This window comes from Aptenodytes patagonicus, chromosome 2 (assembly GCF_965638725.1).
Source record: "Aptenodytes patagonicus chromosome 2, bAptPat1.pri.cur, whole genome shotgun sequence".
NCBI classification, from domain to species: domain Eukaryota; kingdom Metazoa; phylum Chordata; class Aves; order Sphenisciformes; family Spheniscidae; genus Aptenodytes; species Aptenodytes patagonicus.
This window is the reverse complement of record NC_134950.1, coordinates 166,133,408-166,151,036: the sequence shown is the minus strand read 5'-3', so window position 1 is coordinate 166,151,036 and position 17,629 is coordinate 166,133,408. Positions and strand designations below refer to the sequence as shown.

Below are 17,629 nucleotides of genomic sequence, written 5' to 3'. Positions count from 1 at the left end.
TGTTTCGGGGTCCAAGCCTTGCCTGTGGGTCCCCAGCCCCTTGTGGGTCCCAAACCCCCTGTGAGACCCAAATCTGTTTCGGGGCCCAAGCCTTGCCTGTGGGTCCCAAACCCCCTGTGAGACCCAAATCTGTTTCGGGGCCCAAGCCTTGCCTGTGGGTCCCCAGTCCCTTGTGGGTCCCAAACGCCCTGGGGGACCCAAATCCATTGTGGGGTCCAAGCTGTGCCGTGGGTCCCCAACCCCTCGTGGGACTAAAAGCCCCCGTGGGACCCACACCCATTTTGGGGTCCACGCCCCCCTGTGGCTCCCACTCCCTCCCTCCCCCCCCCCCCCCCCACGCCGTGCCCCGACCCCTTTCAGGATCCCCCCTGCCCCCCGCCTGCCCGCCTCACCGCGGTGCCGGGGGGGGGGGGGAGGGAGGGGGGCGGTGGTGCCGGTGGGCGGGGCGGGGCGGGGCGTCCCGTCGGCCCTGACTCAGCGCCCCGCCCGAGGCGCGGGGGGGGGGGGGAAAGGGGGGGGGGCGCAGGAAGCCGGGCGGGCCGGGCGCGCGCCGGCCCCGCGCCTGTCACCGCCTGCGTCAGAGCCCGGAGTTTTCCACTGACGAAAAAGGGCAGCGCGGCGCGGCGCGGCGCAGCCCCGGCCCCGGCAGCGGCAGAGCGGGAGGCGCCGCGCCAGGCACCGCCGCTGCAGCCGGAGCCGCCGCGCCGAGACACGCCGCCGCCGCCGCAGGTAGGGCCCGCCGGGGGCAGCCGGCGTCGGGATGGGGCTGGCGGGGTCCGGCGCGGGGGAGGCTCGGCGCTCCGCCGTCCGGGACCGCGGGTCGGGGGGCGGCGCGGGGTCCGGCGCGGTGCTCGGCCGTCGGGGGTGCGGTTCAGAGCCAGGTCGGCGCTTGCCCGGCGCGGGGTACGGCGCGGTGCTCGGCTGTCGGGGGTCCGGGTCGGAGCCCGTCCCGGCGCCCCGCCGTCGGGGGGCTCCGTCTCGGTTCCCCGCCGTCCAGACCCGGGCAGGAGCACGCCGCGGCGGCGCCGGCCGGCCGGGCTGCTCCCGCCCCGGGGCGAGGGGAGCCCGGCGGGGCTGGGGCTGGGGGTGGCCCGGCGGGAGGGTCCGGGACCCCCCGGGGCAGCGGGACCGCGTTCCTCGGGGGGGGCTTTGCTGCTCCCCGGCCCGCCCGCGCTTTCCCATCGGCAGAAAACGCTGCGCTATATATACATATCAATACCCATATATTTATTTGGGGTAGCGCTGAGTTTTCCCCCTGTCAGTTAAGGTTCTGCTCCATCTTTACGGCTGCGGTTCCAATTTTCTGATGTTGAAAGAAAGGCGGGGGCGGGGGGGAGGAAGGGGGGGGGAGGCTTGCCGGCTCGCTCTTCCCCAAATCTGCCCGGCTGGGGATGCTTTCCCGTCGCTACAGCAACACCTACCGACCGGCGCACGGAGGGACCGACGGACGGACGGGGAGCGGGTCCGCCCCTCTCTCCCCCCCCCCCCCCGCCGCCTCCCGAAATAAAAAATCGGGGCTTTTACTGCGCACTTGAGAAAAAGAAAAAGAGAAAAAACAAAAACTAACAAAACTACTAAGTTTTCTCAGTGTGGTCTTTTTTTTTTTTTTTGCTTGTGTCCGTCCCCGTGTGTGTGTGTGTCGTGTGTGTCCCCCCCCCCCCCCCCTTCCCCCCCCGGCATCCTCCGAAGTGTCTGTCACCTCCGAGTTACATAATGCCGCTGTAGGAAGAGGCTGAGGCGTAGGGACAGCCCTTTCCTAAAGCAGCCCTACCTTGCTGCCGCCCGCAGTGACGGCGCCTGGGCGGGATGGAGAGAAAACCCTCACGGCCGTTTACAAACCTCAGAGTCTTCTCATTTGTTACGGCGAACTCATCAGCAATTTCCACCCACACGCACGATTTTTTTTTTTTTTTTTTATTTTATCCCCCCCCCCCCCCATCTGCTGAGCAGTTTGCAGATGAGGCCCGTCGAGGTTTGGGGGGGGGGGGGGTGGTGGTGGTGGTGGGGTGTTATTTTCGGGATGGCGCGTCTGTTCTCTGCGTGGAAAGACTCTGCAGCTCCCGGCAAGCCCTTTAATAATTCAGCGCAGGAAATGCGTGCGTATATATAGCAGGCAAGGTAACGCACAGCGTGTACCTACAGGAGGACAAATATGGAAACCTGGTGTGAATTATTCATGAGGTGTAATCGAATAGAGGATTTTCCTAGACAAAGCACACTTCGCTGTTTTCATATTTATTACAGCACAATCTGCGCCGAGTACATTTGAACCTCGTTTCATTTGGGCCGTGTCAGATAACCTTTAATGTATTTGCTAATGTTTCTTATTTACCTTTCAAGCTGTCAGCAAGAAATAAGGGCTTGATAGAAAAATCTTGACAAGCCTTTTTCTTTGTGGCCTTCCAAAAATTAGTAGATGGAGTAAATGCTTCTGATGCTCTTCCCGGGGAAGGTGTTTTGCCTCTTCAGTCTCTGGCAGGAGAATAAACTCGTGGTGCTACGAACTGATTCATGCTCCTGCTCCGCGGCACGGGGTACTTTGGGTTTTGCTGTTGCATAGTAGGCAGAGGCTATTTTTAACCCGAGTAAGGTTATGAAACCTTAGACCCAGCTGGGTGAAAATAATCTGGTGTGAACTGGAAAGCACAGCTTGCGTGGCTGGGAACACGCGCGGGACCGTTCCCCCGGAGAGTCCCGATGGGATGATGCCTCTCGCCTTGGCCCCGGTCAGCCCCGAAACTGGGAACTGCTGTCATCGTGGAGGCTGTCACAGCGGCGCTGGGGAAACCATTTAAGTAAATATGCAAAGAATTAAAATAGTTAAATGAACAAGCAATGAATCAGTGTTGATAGCGCGGTGATTATTAAGTAACCCAGAGGCGTTACTGGAATCACCGCTGCTGTTAGACATCAAATATCTGGGATAGCTAAACGGGAAGCTCAGCTCCGCACCAGTTTTTGGCGATACTCGCACCAAGGTCGTCTGGCCCGCAATAAACAGCGGCGTGCAAATAAACACCGACCCCAAAAACTCCCCCAGGTTTGCTCTGCGAGTCGCATTCGGAGCTGTACCTGGTGAAAATATGCGGTGGTGGTTTTTAAACTAATATTTACTCCTGCTAGACCTGCACAGCCACTGCGGCTCTGGGGGAGGGAGCGGGAGCCGCTCTGACTCACGGCTCAGCAGAGTTGTTAACTCGCTCCCGGCGCCCGAGCCCTCGTCCCACTGTGTCGGGAAGAGTCCACCTTGGCTTCCTTGGGCTGCAGGCAGATGGCTGTGCTTGTAAAGTTGGCAAACCAGCTCAGAAAGTCACTGGAAAATAAATACTTTCAGTGCGTTGCACTGAGGTTTGGGTTTTTTTGTTTGTTTTTACCCAAATTACTTTGCAGAAGAAAGTTTGCTTTCAATAGCTCATGCACAGATTTGGGATCCTTCCATTCTTGAGGATGCTCCACCGAAGGAAACCCCAAAATTTAAAATGTCCTTGCTCGTAGGTGTTCTCCTGCAATACCACGGCAGTTGTGGCAGAAGCAAATGCAGCTGCTGGACTTGCTGGGAGAAGTTTCCTTTGCCTTGCTTGCACTGCTGCGTTCGCCTGCCTGGTGCAAAGCACATATACAGCCCCAAAATATAACACTGAAACATCTTCTCCGCATACTTCTGCACAAAGCCATGATGCCTCTTTGTGCAGTCTCTTATAAATAGACTAACTGGACACTGGTAGGGGTTTTAGTTGCCTTCCTCTGCGCTTGGCTAAACAAATGCCAAACCTTCTTAAATCTAAATTACTCGAAATATTTACTGTTGAGACGTTGTCCAAGAGGAGGATAGTTAAAACATTAATTCCTCGCATTCCAGTGTATTAGGGCTTTACCCTGCGACTCGCTGAGCGCCAGAAATGGGACTTTGCAGATTCGATTCCCTTCCCCCCAACTAGACAGCCACCCCCCCCACTCCCCCTACCCAAACTTTAATGCTTTAAAAAAAAATAAAAGAAGAAGGAGGGAGAGAAAAAGAAAGGAATGCACATCTGGGCTAAATATTTGTTAGAAAGTATTCCCAGGATAGTGGGAGTTCTGGTGCCAGAGAGGAATTCCTGCGGGTTTGATCCATTGCATTATGTACTTGTTCCAAAAGCTGTTTTCAGTAAAATAGATGAGTAAGAAGTCTTAGCCAAGAACAGAATGTCTTTTTTGGCAACTAAAAGGAAGATAGGATTATTTTATTTCAGGTTATGTAAAAAAAAAAAAAAAGAGAAGGTGGTAAAATCCTGTGCTTGGTGGTGCCTGCAGAGATTTGCAATGGCAAGCACAGATAGATAGATATATTTTTTTTTATGCTGCTGTGCACATTTTTGTGACTTCTTTATAAGACATCAGTGTGGATTTAAGATTACTTGCAGAATTACTGCAATTAAAATATCCTTGCTGTGTCTGAATTGGCCTCTGGGTTTTTTTTGGTTGAGCGGCCAGCGGTTTTGGCAACATGGCTTTCAAGGCAGCGTCCAAATCGCTGGCGTGAATTCTGCTCCCAAGTGCCGGGGTGAGGAGGGGAAGAGAGGATCGTCTCTGCCTTGACAGCGAAACCCCCATCTGGAGGATTTTTTGGGAGTGGATACAAGTAGACACCGATGGGTGCAGCCCCACTACATCGCGTATAGCTCCTGAGAAGGATTTGAAAAGTTGACCTGGAAAACGTCGCAGCCATCAATCAGCAAAGAGGGGGAAGGCGTTCCAGGGGAAAATTAATGTGTTTTGGCTGGTGGGCAACAGGTTCACCAGCTTTTTCCCATTAATTGAGAATCATGTTTGTACGACACCTACTTTGCATTAACAAAACAATAGGTATTTTGAATAAGACAGCAAGCCAAAGGTGGGTTTTTTCTTATGCATTTGGCTTATTCTCATAGATGGGAGATGCACACACCTCCCTTCATCCTTCTGCCAGATGTGGCTAATCAGCGATGATAGTATTTAAAAGAAAAAAAATAAAATAAATAGAATTGCACTATCTTATACACAGCTTGCCTTGGCTCTGGCTTGGTGTTTGTGTTAATTCGGTTAGCTTGCTTGAGGAAAACACTTTGTTTTTTCTTGCTGTGTGGTTTTGGGGGGAGGCGGCGCAGCTCGTGATGGGCGCTGTTGGGTTTGCAGGCGACCTGAGCATCAGGGCTGCATCGTTCTGCAGCGTCGCAGTGTCCACCTTCTCGCTTCTCTGGGAGTCCTGCAGACCAGGTAAATCCCGGTAGAAATGGATGCCGCGTGGGGTTATTTTTTTTGGTCCGAACCTGGGAGTTATCCCCGTTTCAGCGGTGTGACCTTGGCTGCTCCACCACGCTCCGGTGTCTCCCACGAGGCTTGGATGTGGTCAGCATCGCATCTCTGAGGGCGTTTGCTGTTGGACATGTGTCCTACGGGCGTTTTGGGGAGCTGGTTTCTCCCTCCCTTGGCTAGACAGTTGCATCCTTCACCAGCAACGTTGGAGGTGTCCTTTGGAGCAGCAAGCGGTTGCTCTGCAGCATGAACTGATGCCCTTTGAGGCCACGTGCGGGATTTTTTTGGAAAGTTTTTGGCCGCTCCGGGTGGACGATGGGGTCAGCTGGTATGAGCAAACCTCCGGCTGCAGCTCGGGCTTTGATTTGAACCCCTGCCATGGACTTGGAGGGTTTCTTTGCTCCTGGTCGTTTCTTGAAGCAAATGTGAGACAGAGCAGAAGGCACAAAAATAAAATGATAAAAATAAAAGGTTTGTAAATGCAGCCAGGTAGTTGGTTTGGGTGTCGTGGCTGCCTGCGAGCTCGCACAGGCAGGAAAGGGGTTAATCCAGGTGTCAGGTAGGACATGTGCTGCTGGGGCTGGAGGGTGGCCAAATCCACCTTCTCCCCATCTGTTTCGGATTAAGGCCAAAAAAACAACCACCCCTCCGTGGCAAAACCACCTGCAGCTCCGGGGCTGCTGAAGAGGAGGAGGAGGAGGGATGGAGGGGATCGCCTGCCCCCAGCCCTCAGGTTCGGGGGGCCGTGGGGGATGCAGCAGCCCCGTAGGCGCGCGTTGCAGTGAATGATTAACTTCTTCAGGCCAAGGAACTGCTTCATCCAGGGATTTTTTTGACCTTTTAGGGGACTCTTGTCTCCTGGGAAGCTGTTGGTAAACATAATTAACGAGGGCTGGTGCAGGGCTTTGAAGGCACCGCGTGTGCTCCCGTCCTGCTACGTGTTACTGTGCGGCGCTGTCGAGATATTGCAAATCCCATCGTTAGGAGGTTTTGAAGCCAGTGTGGTTTCTGTGCTGTTCAGGACTGTCGGGAGGGCGGGTTTGGTGGTTTTTTTTCTTTTTCAGAGACTTTAATTAACTTCAGACATGCAAAAGAGGGTGAGAAAGTGCTACGGTTATGAAGAATAAATTTGGCCAGTGGAGGAGTTTCAGCTGGCGGGAGGGGATGGGGACTGGGTGTCTGGCACCCCGTACCTGCGCCGTCACCGTCTGGGGCTGTATGTGTCTGAAGCATCCCGGTGTCATCCGAATTTCAGGGATGCTTTAGGTTTTGCCTGTTACCTCTGGTTTTATTGAAGCACCGGGGTGGCTGGTAGCATACCACGGTGCCGGGGCTCTCCCCTCCTTGCTGGAGGGAGTTTCTGGTCTGGGGCTGCATCTCTCCCACCGTGGTTGTGCCTTACAGCCTGGTGGGATGGGGTCAAAGCAAGTCACTCCTCCAGCAGCCGCCTGGCTCTCAGCTTTGGGTATGGCTCACTGGCTTCAAAATAAGCTGGCAGTGACTTCTGCAGAAGCAGGGACATCTGGTGCAGTGTTGCCAGTGTCTAAAAGGAGGAACAGTCCATCGTCTGTGCAAGAGCATCCCAGGCTAGGTGGGCTCTGATATCCATTAGCCTGTTGTAGGCAAAGTGTGTAGCTTTGTGCAATTTCACGAGACAAAAACCCCACAAACTTTATAAAAGCAAAGGTTAAAAGATGCAACAAAGTTATTTGTGTTTTTTCTTTAAGATGAGCAGGGGAAAAGCATGCAGGAAATTTAGGAATCTAGGCAAGTACAGAGCTCCTTTGTTTTTAATTAGCTGCGTTGTTTTTAATTGCTACTATGCTTGATACATAACCCAGCCTAAACAAGAATAGCTTATTGAATGGGGGACTGACTATGAAAGGCACCGTGAGGAGAAGGGCTGTTCTTCACAGTTGATATATTTGTATTTCAGTGCTTCATTTAATAAGTCTGTTTCCCCAGGGGGCTGTAGCAAGTAAATCATGCCAACAGATTGTTCTCTGCAAACTGGCTTAATTTTGTAATTAGCAAGACGTTAAAGCTGTAACTGCATAGAAAGCGATCTGGGTAAGGAGTTAACATAAAAGAATTAGTAAGCAAAATGTAATACTTATTGTTTGATAACATTTGTGTTGATTGAATTGGTTTCCGGAGAGTTTGTTGTCTGGGATAGTCGGTTTTTCTGCAGAGTCGTAAAATGGGAGAGAAATTCAGCAGGTGTGCACAGCGAGGGTAGTAAGGTGTGGGGTTTTTTGGGGAGAGCACTTTCTGGGAATCACACCTGCATGGCCAGGTGGACCTGGTGGAGAAGTCTTGCTGGGGGTTAAAGCCATCCTGCTCATCGCCAGAAACTGCCAGTATTTCCCTCGCTTTATTTTGCTTTTCTCCTTTGTTTTCCAGTTATATGAAAATTACGGCGTCACCATGAGCGGGGTATTGAAAAGGAAGTACGAAGAGCTGGGGGATGACAGCACCTACTGCTCCTCCTCCTCCTGCTCCCCCCTGTCCTCCTCGGCATCCTCGGGCTGGGAGTCGGACGAGGAGAGCTCCCACGGAGAGCCCAAGCCCAGCTCTGCCTTAACACCCAGCTTTGCCCGTGAGTATCTCCGGCAGCCCCTTTCCCGGGATCAGACGTGCCCACGCATGGGTTTTTTGTAGCGTGGTGGTGGGTCGTCACCTCCGACCATGCAGAGACCCCCCCTCCGAGCACACCTCCACGGGTGGAAGCGGCCGTGACAGCAGCTCCCTGTCATTACACCAATTTTTCTCATTTTTATAATCAGCCAGCATCCTCAGGGTAGTCTTTCTCAGCCCTTCCTCCCAGCATTTATCATTCCTTTATAACGTTTTTGCTGAAGTCCAAATTTCCAGGAATAGGAACCCAAGGACCTGGGTGTGCAGAGACATGCAGGTGCCTCCAAGCCGGTGCTGTAGGACCATCTCACCATCCCTCAATCCCCTGTCAAGCTATTCCATAGGCAATGACTAAACAGGCAGCAAAGGCCCATAACGCTGGTTTTTGAAAATGATTAACCAGTAGCGTAATTACCATTTCAGAACTCGTTTCCTACGTAAGTTGGGTACTTTGCCAAAGAACATGACACGTTTGACATTGCCTCCGCTGTTAGTACAGATAAATGCTATTTTTGTTTTCCTAGCAATATCAGTTTTGAGAGCTTTTAGGAAAACACACGGAAGACAAGGTTGTAAAATCCTTTATCTGCCATGCAAAGGGAAAAATAAAAAACACAATAGGGGAACATCTTCACGGAGGAAAAATAGTCCAACCTAGTAAATTATACTGAACACCCACTGTATAGAGCAGTTAAGGTCCACTTAGCAGACATACACAAACACGCAGTGGTCTGAAAAGGCTTTAGAAGTCTTGTAATAATAAAGAGTCTCATTCTTGCTTGTCTTCCCAGGTTTTGTGACAAAACAATGAACTTTTTATATTCTCTGGCTCAATTGGAAAAGGGTCAGGAATGGGAAAACAATTTCAGAGGGGGGGGTGCGGGGAGGGAGAAGCAAATGCCAAAGTGCAGCAGTTCAGCCGATAGATGATCGCGGTGGTTAACTTGCCTTTTGATAAAGAGCTCATGTTTTAGAAGACCGAGTCAAGGTTATTATGAAAATGCAACGCGCAGTGCAAAGATATCATCAAAGCGACTGCAGAGCCCAGTGTGAAACCCTCAGCTATTTAGCAGAAGCTGCTGACGCAGCTGGGTGAACGCTCTTTTTTTTTTTTTTTTTCATATGAAACTGAAATGCTATATTTTGGCAAGCGAGACTTGTGAAATGTGGGTGCAACTAACTGTCCGGTCTTGCACTTTCCCAGCCTTCAGGGCCAGCCAAACCAGCCAAGCCCCTTGGGTTTTCGGCAGTCCTTTCGGTTGGCTCCCCGCAGTAGGGCTGCCTGCAGCTCTGCCATCCGAAGAGTGGGGCTCGGATCCCAGCTCTGCAGGACTTACCTATCCTTTCTGGGTTGGTTTTTTTTCCACGTTCTCCATGGTGGCAACCAAGACATCCATGCACCACCAGAGAATGGGACCGAAAAACCCCACCACCGAATTTGTGCATAGCTGACTCTCGTGCTCATGCAGCAGAAAAAGCAGCTCTGTAACCCAGCACCACTGTGTTTCGCTTTGCTTTCCGTGGCCAGCTACATTCGTGGAAACTCATTGACTCTGAAACTGTCCTGGCTAATTAGTCCACCTCCATCTGCTACGTTTGCACGTGCAAACGTGCAGAACTAGGTATCTCTGAAGAGGCTCCGCTTTAAATGGTGTGTAGCGTGTTTCAGCAGTTTAAGATAAACCAGAGTCATGTATTGCCATGTTTACCCTGGGATCACCTGCATAAAGATTAACATCTTTGCAGCTGCTCTCAAATGAGCCTCTTGAGAATCAGCTATAGATTCGTAGTTCCTCCCAGTGGATGGTGAAAGGAAGTACCAGAAAAACAGCCGTTTTGGCTATTTTCTGCCCTGCCACAAAAGCTGGAGCCACGCAGCACTGGAGCGTTGGTGCTCCGGCATCCTGGGAGCGAACCACGAGCTCCTGAACGTGGGGCAGGGTGCTGGGGTTTAGAGCAAGACAGGCATGTAGGATGGTTTGCTGCTTGTTCGTTATGCTCTGCTGCACGTGAAGAATAAGCAAATGTATGTTTCCTGGAGGAAGTCAAGCGGGAAGGAGAAGCAGCAGCCGTTTCTTAGGGCGAATCTGATCGGTGACTCGAGTGCGTCGGGACTTGGCTTAGTTTCCTCTCCATCCTCATCCCACCTTTGAAGTGTTAGATCATAAAACGCCAGAAGCCATCAAGCGATGTTGTAACCTTGTCCCATCATGTCCCTGTTGAGAGAGTAATTGCAAGTCCTGCCTGTTTGTAATATTTCTATCCTGTCTGCAGGATGACAGTACTGACTTTGTGCTTTTCTTTCTTCTTCCCCCATTTTTAGCCACGTCTATCCTGAAGAAATCCAAGCGACTAAAGAAGAACAATGTGGAGTTTGACCGGGTCACTGTGTTTTACTTCCCACGCTGCCAGGGGTTCACGAGCGTGCCTAGTCGCGGGGGCTGTACCCTGGGGATGGTGAGCAAACACAGCTCCTCCCGGCAGTTCACGCTAGCAGAGTTTTCAAAGGAGCAGAAAAATGTTCGTCGGGAGAAACTCGAAGAGAAATTAAAAGAGGAGAAGTTGGAAGCGTTGAAATGGAAGGTGAGTAGGAATGTGGGGCTGGGTTGGTGAGGAGCAGGTGGATGTTGTTAGTTAATGGCCATTTTTTTAGTAGGAGCCTCTCTGAGACCTTGGGGGCATCGGTCCTTAACGCTGTTTGGGTCTCCAAAAAACACAGGCTCCGGTGTGGGGTTTTCAGCTCAGTTCTCCACCCTTGAAAGGAGGTGGAAGAGATGCTGAACTCCATGTGTCAGGTGTCTGTCAGGTCTTTAGGGGCTCTGACACAGATTTTGGTCCTGGGGTCAGTCACCATGGGGGACAGATCTGTCCTTTCTCGTTTCTCCTGACCTGGGAGTGCTGATGGCTTGGTGTCCCCGACAGATCCCTAACGCTTTGCTTGGTTTTTTTGCCCTCAGCTAACCATGAACGGCACGAAGGAGTCGGAGGAGGCCAACCAGCTCACCATCGAAGACATCTCCGACGACGACATCGACGTCAGCAACGTGGACCTGGAGGACGGCTTCTTCCTCCAGCCCTACCCCGCCAAGAAGAGACGCGCGCTGCTGAAAGCCATGGGGGTGAAAAAGATCGACAAGGAGGAGAAGCGGGAGCTGCACAACATCCGCCTGTCCCGGGAGGACTGCGGCTGCGACTGCCGGGAGGTCTGCGACCCGGAGACCTGCAGCTGCAGCTTGGCAGGCATTAAATGTCAGGTACTGCCCTCGCCTCTGGGCACGGGGGAAAAGCCATGGCTCCAACTGGTGTGTACTTTAAAGCGGGGGGGGGGTTGAGCAAGCAGGGCAGAGTTAGGGCAGCTTGTGAAATGCATCTGTTCCCACCTGCGCTCGGACTGAAGCAGGCGAGAAAAGCTCTTGGGAGACGCTCCCCAGGCTGCGAGACAGACACGTGCAGCCGTCCCCGCACTGCCGCTGCAGCCGTGGGGATGTGCCCCAGCCTGCAGCGTGAATGCACCCACCCTGTCTGTCCCCACGAGACCTGTACCTGCTTGGTCTCCTGTTGGAGATGGGACACGTGCGAATGTCTTCGCAAACGAAAGCTTCTTGCTCCTCACGCGAGGCTGCGATTTCTCCTCCTCCCCCTGGTTTTATTTTTAATTTTATTCTCTCTTGGTGCATATCACAACTCCCAGCGCGCTCAGGCGAACGTGGGAGTGTCAGCTGAGCGTCAGCCCATAGCTACCTGTGCAGACCACCTGCAGAGTGGGATAATCCCTGTATGTTCAATTAGCTTATATTTTTCATTTTACTTCTTATGGGTGCCTGCCCAGCTGTGTTTGGGGAGCCAAATTCCCTATTCTGGGTGCCGCTCGCTCCCTCGATGCCGTGGTTGCAGGCTGGGGGTGGTGTAGGGTGGGTGTGCACAGGCAGATGGGTGCACGCGGGACGAGTGCTCCGTGTGTGTGTCACAGCCCCCCTCTAGTACTGCTGCTAACAGGGACATAAAGGTGCCGCAGATACCTGTTGAGCAATTTGTCCTTGTCTCAGCAAGGGGCAGAAGCTCATGATATGGATCAGGTATTAAATATCATGATGCAATATATAAAAACTCAGGTTTGCCCCCTTATGTCTCCTTTTGGAGCGTTTTATTTTGCTTTTTTTGGAACCTTTTAACTTTCTTCAGTTGTACTGAAATTCAACTTTTTATGACAACCCTTCAAAAGAGCAGGGTGTCTTTTATTATTATTATTTTTTTTTTTTTAGTCTGCTTTTACACCCCTCAGCTGTTACTTGGTTTCTCAGGGCAGGTGAGTCACGGGCGGTTTCGATTTTGCACCGCTGGGTTCGGTCCTAACCCTCCACCTCTGCTTCTCCCCACACCAGATGGATCACACCTCCTTCCCCTGCGGCTGCACCAAGGACGGCTGCGGCAACACCGAGGGCAGGATCGAGTTCAACCAGGCCCGCGTGCAGACCCACTTCATCCACACCATCATGAAGCTGGAGCTGGAGAAGCAGCAGCAGAGCAGCGAGAAGGTGGTGGAGGCTGAGCCCCCTTTTCGGGAGCTGCTCCCGCCCCTGGGGTGTGCAGCAGGGAAGGGCTCCTTGGAGGAGCGTGCCGTGCCGCTGGCACCCGCCTTCCAGTTCAGCCCCGACCTGGAGGCCCTGGGGGAGAACAGCTGCAGCAGCGACATGACGGACTCGTCCATCTCCTCCCACCTCAGCGAGGACCTGGAGGAGCCCTACGAGAGCCTCCCCTCCGACAAGTCCCAGTCAGATGTGGACGACGACGGTTTGGCACGCATCCTCCACTTCAACGACTCAGATGCTGAGGAAGAGGGTGGCCGCGGCCAGGATGACCTGAGCTGCTTCCACCCCGCTGACTTCTTCATCGAGGACCACAGTGGCGAGGCCAAGCCTGTCCCCGGCCACTTGTCCCACCTCTCTGAGTGCCTGGATGAGAACGCCAACCAGGACGGCGGAGGTTTGCTGGAGGATGCTGCCCACGTGCGGTGCGATGGGCTGTCCTGCTGCGCCTCATCCCCGGCCGAGCCCTGCTCCAAGAGCTACGCCGACCTCAGCCTTTCTTCTGACTCCTTGGATTTCTTCCAGTCCTTCTCGGACTATAACTTGGGACCCCTTTACAACTCCTTAAAGGAGTACGAGAACCTCGATAACTTCTCAGCATTACAGTTTCAGTTGCCTAATTTCCCCGGCTTCCCGCAAGCCGGAGATCAGGGCTCCTGTTTCTTGGAGTCCCTCATCGGTTTGTCCGAATCCGTCCCCGAAACCCCGGCCCCTTTCACAGACAATCAACTTTTGGAGGACGCCATCAAGTCATCGCTGATGGAGACGGTGAAAGTGTGAAACGCCCGCGTGGCTGGGGTGGGAAGGACCAGCACCAAAAGGAAAACCGAAGTACGGTCAGATGGGCAAACTTTCCCCGGAAGGATGATGCGCTACGCAAAAATAAGGAGGAAAAAACAACACAAAAAAGACTTTCTAAGCAAACAAACTATTTTTGGTCTTTATAGAACGTGGACGTTTTGACATACTGCAGCTACAATCAGTTCTCTCGCTGTTTGTGCAAAAATTTCTAAACTTTCATGGTGGGGTGGGGAGGGAGGGAGGGACAAAGACTTTCACGTATGAATTTCCTTGTGTTTTGTATGAAAAGACCTGTTGAGAAATACTCCTTGCTAATGTTGCCAGTCGTACACACAGCCCCTTCTAGAAACGTTTCAGTGTTGCAGGAACTTTTTAAGACAACTTTTTGGAGCTGTATTTATTGTGAAAATTTGTGGTTTGCGTAAGAGTTAGCCCAACACGCTCTTACGTTTAAATCGGACAAGGTTTACAGAAGAGATCCATACACTATATACATAATCATTCTTCATCTATTTATTGCAAATTCCAGAATTTAACTAGCCACCGAAGCTTGAACTAGCATGAAACCTTATTTAAATTGGTAATACCTCAGATGTATTATGTGTACAATCATATTTTTTTGCATAATATATCTGTATTTATTTATTTTCTACCTGTAGTACATGAATAGCACTGTGGTTTATCAGTGACCTGGAAGGGCAATAAGGTCTTCAGCAGCACCCATCCTAAGGACGACCCTGGGTTTTTTTCTGAGTCTAAAAGGTGTTGGCTGTTCGGTCTTCACTTCGTATTCCTAAAACAGCTGAATGCAAGCGGGTGGGAGGGGAGGGTTGGAGGAAACGTTGCTGCAGCGTCCTTTGGTTACTATCAGCCCTCTAGTAGACGTCGTGATGGTGTCTGATCTCCGTAATATCGCTATGGAGAGGAAAACAAGCAAAACCTTCAACTGTCCAAGAAATAACGTGAACTAGCTCTATTTAAACAAAAAAAAAAAAAAAACCCAAACCCTTTTCATAAATTATTTTGTAATTTATTTAATTTCCTAAGGATTTGGCCATGAGATCTTTCCCGATCAATTATGGTGCCTGAATATGCAGAGGAACCATTAGCAGCAAGGGGGGGGTGTAACGAGAAGGACCTTTGCGGCCCAGGGGGGGCTTTGGGAGAGCAAAGCCAACAACAGCAACACTGTGCTCACGCTCCTCAGCAAGTGCTCCTTAGGACTTCCCGACGTCGAGGGTATCGCAGCTCCAAAATCTAGTGGGTCAGACTGTTTATACTATTTTTTTTTTATATATAGCTAAATCGAGTAAATCAAGTAAAATAGATGGATATGAAGGTTATTGGGTTATTTATCCTTTGAGTATGGTTTTAGAGGGAAGAAAAAATAACACCTGAAAACAAAGCTGAAAAACTTGAAGGCTTTTGTTTTTTTTTTTTTAAAATGAGAGAAGTCATCGTGTTTAGAAGGGATATTGGGGGCCCTCTTGGCCCTTTGCTATTTAAATCAGTCTGAGAACATGACACTATTTGGCCACGAGATGTAACTGGACATAAAATCTGTATGTCAGTGATACACTAAGTGCCTATGCCAGCGGTATGAGGAAAAAAAAAAAAAAAAAAGGCTTTAAAACCTCCCGGCTTTAATTCCCCCCTTGGAAAATGTGAGATTCGGTCATGGGAGAGATTCCTGGCATTGCCGGCACCAGGGGGAGGCGGCAGCTCTGGCCCCAGGAGTGGGCTGCTGGTGGGAGCTCCCGAGGGCTGCAGAGCCACCCAGATGGAGGGAAAAAGGCCCAAAATAGGGATTTGAGGATTTTTCCATTGGCTGAACCGTTTATATCCCCGTGATGGGGATGGTGCTCCTTGGGTACCTGCTATTCGACAGGCGCCTCGTGCAAACCCGCCGGCAATTTAGGAAACTTCTGGCACACGAATATGGCGAAGGCTGGGTTGTTTGGGGTTTTTTTTAATCGTTCTTACTACTATTTAATTATACATCTTCTCTGGTATTGAGCCCGGTCAACTTGGAAGCGGAGCTGACCTGTCACGGCTGCGAGCGGGTGCTCGCCGCCGCATCCTCCTGCGAGGCATCGCCCCCGGGGACCTCCCCGCCAGGCAGGAGGGCGACTGTAGGAATACTACTGGCAGATGGAGGATTTCCTGGAGAGAGAGAGAGTTATATTATTATTATTTTTTTGTCGTCGTCGTTTCTTTAGACTGAAAAATCCCCTTCACTTATCTCCTAGGTGGTAGTTTCTATCCTTCAGACTGCATCAAAAATACTGACAGTTGAAAGTCTGGTACCATTCTGTATTTATTGGCACTAATATATTTTATAACATTCCTCGGTTTCTCTGCATATATCTATTTATATATATAAAATATATACATATATTTTATATATATACACACACTTTTTTTTAAATGAATGACGGGGATAGACTCCTGCCTTCGTGGATTTTTTTCTATAATTTATTCTTTTTATTTGTGTTGGTGCCAAAAAAAAAAAAAAAAAAGATTTTTTCTCTTTTTTTTTTTTTTTTACTCCCCCCGGGCACTGAATTGTAAATATATAATTTTTTTTTTTTTTTCTTCTCGGTATCTGTGTAAAAAGTTGCCTGTTAAACAGTTTAAAAACTGGGTATTTATTGACACAATCTGTAATTATCTAATGTATTGATTGAAACGCTTTGGTTTCAACATAGCTTTATTTTAGCTTTCTTTGTGTATATATTGTGATTACGTTGCTTAAAGGTACAAGTTAAAAAAAAAATGCTTTATTTTTACCTTATTCATTTGCATTTGTTTATAAAAAAGCGTATTTGTCTACAGCTGCTGTCTCTCATTTCATCAAAGCAATATGAAGAAATTTCCATTACACTTTCAATAAAAGAATTTTGTTTGAATACGTCAGCGTCTTTGCCCTGTTTGTCCTTTACTGTGGCTCAAAAATTTGGATGATGGGTGTGTATGCTTCATTGTATGTCCTAGTTGTCCCTTTTTTTTGTTGTTTTTGGCTTTTTTTGGCCCCTTTTTGAAGCTAATGGGTGCCCTGGGGTTCCCACCCCAAGTGTCGAGATGGGAGCATCCTACTAGGGCAGGAGCAGCCCTTGTCCCAGCCTGGTGTCCTCCAAGAGGCTTCTCCTGAGCTTGGGGACCCCCGTTGCTTTTCTCCCCCCCGCCCCCCCCCCCCCCAAAAGCAGCCCAGGGAAGAGCATCCCCATGCCCTCACGTGGGGGAAAGGCACGGGGAGAGGCTGGGGGGCTGAGCGCTGGCGTGGGGCCAGTCCTGTGGTGGGAAACCAGCCGTAGAGTCAGTCCCCGGAGCAAAGGGGACATCTTCCCTAGAGGAGGCATGGAGCCGAGGCAGCTCATCCATCCCTGCGGAGCCCTCCTCCATGCGTGGCAGTTGGGTACACGAAGGGGGGGGGACTTCCCAGGTAGCCTCCAAGGTGTCCCCAGGTCCATCGCAGCCTCGATGTCACCTCAAAACTGAAACGCGGTTGGGGACGCTACCAAAGGCCTGGGAGGTCACGTGGGGGAAGCTCTTGGGGCAGTCGGAAATGCACGAGGGGTGTCCCAAAGTCCCTCTGGCTTCGTCCAGGGACGGGTCTCCTCACAGAGCGGCACCCAGTGCCAGCCCCTGCTTTCCGATTTTGAGCTAAAATAGCACATTTTGGCCAGGAGAGAGTCTAGGCCGGCAAGAGCAGTTTCTCCCAGGGCTGGGACTAGAAGGGACTTTTTTGGTGATTTGCTTAATATATTTGAGGGTAAGAATGTGATGCAACCTCTTGCTTGGCAGAGCAAGACCCGTGTCCTGGAGAGCATCTCCTGAGGCTCCCAGGGTATCTCCAACTTCTCAGCCATGCTATTGCAATGTCCCCAGTACATCATCTTGTGGTGGCACGTGACAATTGTCCTGTTCAAGTTGCTTCCTGCTCCACCTGTGTCACTCTGTTGTGACAGTGTGCCTTTTTTTTTCTCTAAAAAAGGTAAAATTCAGTGCATGGGGGTCCGGCTGTGTTGTTTCCCAAGCCTGCTTGGCTTGTGGATGGTAGCTGCACCTCTCCACGGGACGATGGAAGAGACAGCGGTGGCAGCAGCATCCCCATCGCCAAGGAGCATATAGGAGAAATCTTGGGAAACCCTTGGAAAACCCTAGAAATCCCTTTCACTTGCAGGCCACAAACTGTTTCTCATCGCCCCACGGCACCCCCGGGACCTGGAAGGGTGCACCCAAAAGAAGCATCACCACGATCCTGTGCCCCAGGGGAAAAGCAGAGAAAATGCGATTGGTCCTGGCAACAGCAGGGAAATAAGAAGAGGGTG

The 17,629-nt window shown here is 51.1% G+C and overlaps 1 protein-coding gene across 1 annotated transcript; it reads left to right on the top strand.

Moving 5' to 3' along the window:
• The first annotated feature begins 665 nt into the window (after positions 1-665).
• Positions 666-16,209, top strand: CSRNP1 (cysteine and serine rich nuclear protein 1). Its single transcript, XM_076331986.1, has 5 exons — positions 666-729; positions 7,678-7,873; positions 10,235-10,494; positions 10,869-11,165; positions 12,294-16,209. Exons 2-5 carry the CDS (start codon positions 7,702-7,704, stop codon positions 13,275-13,277), a joined length of 1,713 nt encoding a protein of 570 aa, XP_076188101.1. The 5' UTR covers positions 666-729; positions 7,678-7,701; the 3' UTR covers positions 13,278-16,209.
• The last annotated feature ends 1,420 nt before the right edge of the window (positions 16,210-17,629 follow it).